Source organism: Syzygium oleosum, unplaced genomic scaffold (genome assembly GCF_021117445.2).
Source record: "Syzygium oleosum isolate NSW1041296 unplaced genomic scaffold, Sole_v2.1 Sole_v2.66, whole genome shotgun sequence".
Classification (NCBI taxonomy): Eukaryota; Viridiplantae; Streptophyta; class Magnoliopsida; order Myrtales; family Myrtaceae; genus Syzygium; species Syzygium oleosum.
The window spans coordinates 307,501-312,500 of NW_026607550.1; the positions used below are offsets into that span (position 1 = coordinate 307,501).

Here is a 5,000-nt window from a genome sequence, read left to right on the forward strand (position 1 = left end):
GAATAGGAAAAAGAGTGGATCTGCAGGGTCCCAAATGAATTGGCTTATTCGAAAAAAGCCTTGTTCTTTGGAAGATCTATCTCGTGTCTGGTACTGCATGGTTCCACTCTGCAAGAACTCCGAATCATTCTCTTGAAGCTCCTCCTTTTCATCATAAATGATCCGCTTGCCCCGAAATGACCTGGCCCAATAGGGAAATCCCAATGAATTGGGCCTTTCGATACAATCAAATAGAAAGCCCCAAGGGCGCCATATTCTAGGAGCCCAAACTATGTGATTGAATAAGTCCTCCTCTATCTGTTGCGGGTCGAGGACTCCTTCTCCTTCCCCTTCTTCAAACTCCGATTCGTATTTTTCATAGAGAAATCTCTGATCAACGATAGAACAAGATCCATTTTGCATCATATCTAAGGGATTCCTTGGTTTGGGCCGAAGAAGCAATGTCACTCGATCATTATCAAACTGACTGTAATCTTTTTCTGTCCGCGAGGATCCCACCAGAGCGCCTTCTACTTCTAATAGGCCATGAACTAGATCAGAATCATTCTCAACGAGTCCATAAGAAGTGATCTCATTTTTTTCATCGGGTCCGGGTAGAGACCAAAGGTCTTGAGCGATCGATCCGGCAGAACAACTCAAAAGATAAAGAAGTATCGTTAATTTCTTCATGCTCGTTCCAAGTTCGAAGTACCATTTGTACAAATAAGAATCCCCTTCGTTACATGATTTCTTCTTCATATAGATAGATATAGGATCTATGGGGCAATTACTTAGAAGTACATTTTGTGCAACAGCCCTTCCTATCTGATAGAAAAGGATCCCATGATCCTGAACCGATCTTACCTGGGATCGCAAATCCCAAGTTTGTCTATGAAGAGCAGATCGAATTGTATTAGTGTCTAGAATTGATTTCTTCTGTGTAATACTAATCGATAGGGCCTCATTGGTAAGTGCTACAAGATCTCGTACATTGGAACCCATGGTTATGGACCCGAATCCATTAGTATGGAACATTTTCTTTTCCAAGTGAAATCCCCTAGTATATGAAAGGGTGAAAAAGTGCTTTCGTTGTTGTGGAATAAGAAGCCTTCGTATCTTAATGCATGTATTTAATTTATTCGGAGCTATTAGAGCGGGATCCACTTTTTGGGGAATATGAGTCGAAGCAATAACAAGAATATTTTGAGTGGAACATCTTTCACAATCCCTGGAGAGATAGTTCACTAATAGACCGAGGGATAAGTAATTCGACTCATTCACATCCAGATCATGAATGTTTGGAATCCATATTATGCAAGGAGACATTGCTTTTGCTAATTCGAATTGAAGGGTAATATAAAATCGGTCTATTTCCGGCATCATATCCATAGTTAGCGCATTCATCCTAGTTAGAAGCTCCAGCTCCGTATCAAGGTCACGATCAATATCGTCACTATCCTCAATATCGTCACTATCCTCAATATCGTCACTATCCTCAATATCGATATCATCAATAAGAAAACCTTTAGGCTTGTTATCCAGGAACTTGTTCAGAAATACTGTAATGAAAGGAACATAGGAGTTTGTCGCTAGGTATTTGACCAAATAGGATCGTCCAGTTCCTATAGAACCTATTACTAAAATACCCCTAGAGGGGGATAGGGCTAAGCGGAGCGAAAAGGGTTTTCCATGAGATGTGAAATGAAAACTATTAGCCCCACACGAGGTTTGTGAATAAGTGATTGTCTGATAATGAGCAAGGAATATCCGTCTTTCTGCTAAACAGAATGTATTGAACTCATAATTCATTAGATACTTTTTATGAATGTCAACTAAGTATCGTAAGTAAATTGCTCCCGGTTGTTCAATCATTTGATAACCAGAGTCATTCTTTGATAAATGATCACTATGAGTCAAACTCAATAGAATTTGATCAATCCTTTTTTCTGTCGTTAAGGTGGAAAACTGAACCAAGAATTCTCTTTCTTTATCATCAATCGAATCACTGTTCGCGACCCAGGATTCTATTTTATCATCAATCCAATCACCGTTCACATTTTTTCTTTTTCTTATCAATGAATAGATCTCTTTACTTGTATGACTTAGATGTCTCGTCTTTTTCGAAAAAGTGATTCGATGGATGGGATTTGGTATGATACTTATGAGATCGATGAGATTGATATTCAAATATTTCTTCTTAGAACGTATTGATTTGACCCCATAAGCGGGACCACCACCCCATAGCATGTTGCCGCCAGAAGCAGAACCCCGTATTTCTTCTAGAGAATCTCCTAATTTTTCCAGAGCAACTAGAAAGAGATTCTTTAACCAGAAAGAATTCAGTTCAGATGTAGGGTACCTATCCAGAAGTTTTCGCAACTCCATCATGTATGATGGAATCATCCAAGATTTGACCTTTTCGAACTCTGTCTGTAACTCACTATAGGCTCGGGAAACAAAGAGAAGATGTGTACGAACGATATATGTAGCAACAAGAAGAAGGAAAAGGATTGAATAGAGGAACTCCCGAACATTTGGAGATCTCAGATGGGTCGATATCAATGGTGACTCATTATTTCGATGAATCATTTCTTCGGACAGAAGAAGATTATGTAAACACTTACTCGAAATCTCACTTATCAGATTCCATTGTGGAAGACAGAATTTTTTCTGAAGAATTTGCCATGATATATCTGATCCATGCATAATATCATGAAAAATGGATACAAATTTTTGACTGCTACTTAGTATCGGCAATAGGTCTGAAAAAGTATCTAAAAATATCCAATTTAGATATTTGTACCCTGTCGAGGTAAGGAACCATGGCATATATGTTTGGAATAGATTCCATTTTGAGAGAGTTGAAAAAGCACTATCTCGTTGAAAGGTTCTATACATCTGTCCTTTCTCAACGCATTTCTTTAGACAAAGACTCCGTTTTTTCCTCTTTTCGGATGGTAAATATTTCTCAGAACATGGAGTGTGAATCAAACCCATGTTTGAATTGAAATTGAGATACTGATACAAGTTCTTCCCTTCTGAATCAGATAGATTCATATCGGAAAGAGGTTGACAATAAGTTCTTTCAAAATTGACTATTTGTCCCTCTGTTAGAGGTGTTCCAGAAATGTCTGCGATCGAGTAAATAGCTCTACGAACTAATGGATCGGATCGAATTGCAAAATGGAAAGATTTGTACAAGTTAGACCTTTCGTCACCACTTTGTGGAAAATCGTTAGGTATGAATATGTTAGATACCTGTGACTCGATTGGTGAAATAGTATCTCTCTCCAAAAAAGCGTATTTTTTTTTACCGCCGCACAAAGAAAATATTTGGTTGCGAATGAATAAGATATTGAGGAATTGTCCATATGTAAAATCATAATTATTGATACGGGCCCTTTCCACATAAAAGGGGAATCTTTTGTTACAATAGAAGCAGAAGTGATGTGGATTATTCAAGAATCGAAGTCGATTTGCTTTATAAAAAGAAGATATCAATGAACTTCTATGAAATGGTTTCACGGGATTCAGCCAATTGTCTTGATCGTGGGATATCATTGAGAAATAGGAATCCGTGTTATCAAAAGATTTCCTGCGATTATTTCTAGTATGGAATGAGTCAATCATCCACTTTGGTATCTTATTGAACAAAAATGGTGATATTGTTCCTCCATTGATCAAGAATTTCGATTTTTGGGAAGTATCATGATCATCCAATAATAATGGTTTCCATTTTTTCAAATGAACGATTTGAAGACCTATTGATTCTAACAACTGATTGCAGAGTTGATCATTCGGACCTTTCAATTCATAGACGTGGATCTCGGACCTATGAATGGGGGTATTCCCGAAACTCACAAAGAAAAAAGGAAGTGAGTTAGACAAAAAAAGAAGAAACTTGGACAAAAAGAGAAGTAACTTGGACAAAACGAAACGAAGTGACTTAGACAAATCTTTTTTGTCGATAACCTCAGACCAATCAATCGAATATTGATTAATACGTAATCGATCGAAGACTACTTGAAAACGGCCCTTCTGCTTAGAAACGAAATGTTCCAAATGTTCCTGGAAATTCTTGCTCCCATTGGACCATTTGTATCTATATGCATTAGGATCCCGATTCACGGATCTCTCGGTTCGAGAAATAAAAATAAGAGGATCGAACCATTTCTTCTGACTCTTTTTCAAATTCGATAAATGTTGGTTGATCGTATATTTCATTATAGTTCTATGATTCAAAGTATCATTTCCTATTTGATCCCTTTGAATTCCATATTCGAAGTTGCGATCGGATCTATTCATTAAAAAGAATCGATTCCATACATTTCTTATGTACCCATAGGTGCTATATTGGATTTGAATCAGATTTCGGATCCATCTATATTGATTGACTGCCTCCATTATGTTGTTGCTAGCAAATACCACTCTTTTTGGTTTTGGATCTTCCAAATCATTCCCGCAGGAGATCCGGACCCATTTTTTTCTGATCCTTCGATAAAAAGATTCATTCTCTTCATAAAAAAGAGGAGGTAGAACCAATAAAGATTTCTTTTTCGATTCATCCCTGGAGTTGAATACCTCATTCAAGAATTGTTTTTGATCCAATACGTAAGAATCCATAGAAAAGGCAAATCCCTTATGATACACCAGATCCGGCTCGCTTATTGATAGAGTGAATAGATCTGCCATTTCTTGAAATCTCTCTTCTGATTCAAAATCGTGGTGTAACGTGTATCCCCCCCTGTTCCGGTCATGGAACAGATGAAATAAATCAAAAAATGTATTTTTGTTCAAGAATGAAATCTTATGGGAACTGTCCATATCCAGTTCATCCTTCGGAACCATATCACATCCCGGATCTGATGAAATAGGATGAATTGAGACGGTATTTTGTAAATACGTAATTATCTTGAATATATTAACTATTTCTTTATTTTCCGATCGCCTGGAAGGGACAAAAGAAACATCTTGTTCTTTCTTCAACAATTTCTGATCTCTATCAGTAGGATTCGAACCCA

General features: G+C 37.3%; 1 protein-coding gene across 1 annotated transcript in view; it reads right to left on the reverse strand.

Moving 5' to 3' along the window:
* The window catches only part of LOC130137254 (protein Ycf2), a 10,684-nt gene that overhangs the window by 1,872 nt on the left and 3,812 nt on the right, over positions 1–5,000 (reverse strand). The window contains exon 1 of the mRNA XM_056308060.1: positions 1–5,000. This exon is cut by the window's left edge and continues 1,872 nt beyond it; it is cut by the window's right edge and continues 3,812 nt beyond it. Within this exon, the coding sequence (XP_056164035.1) occupies positions 1–5,000 (5,000 nt within the window).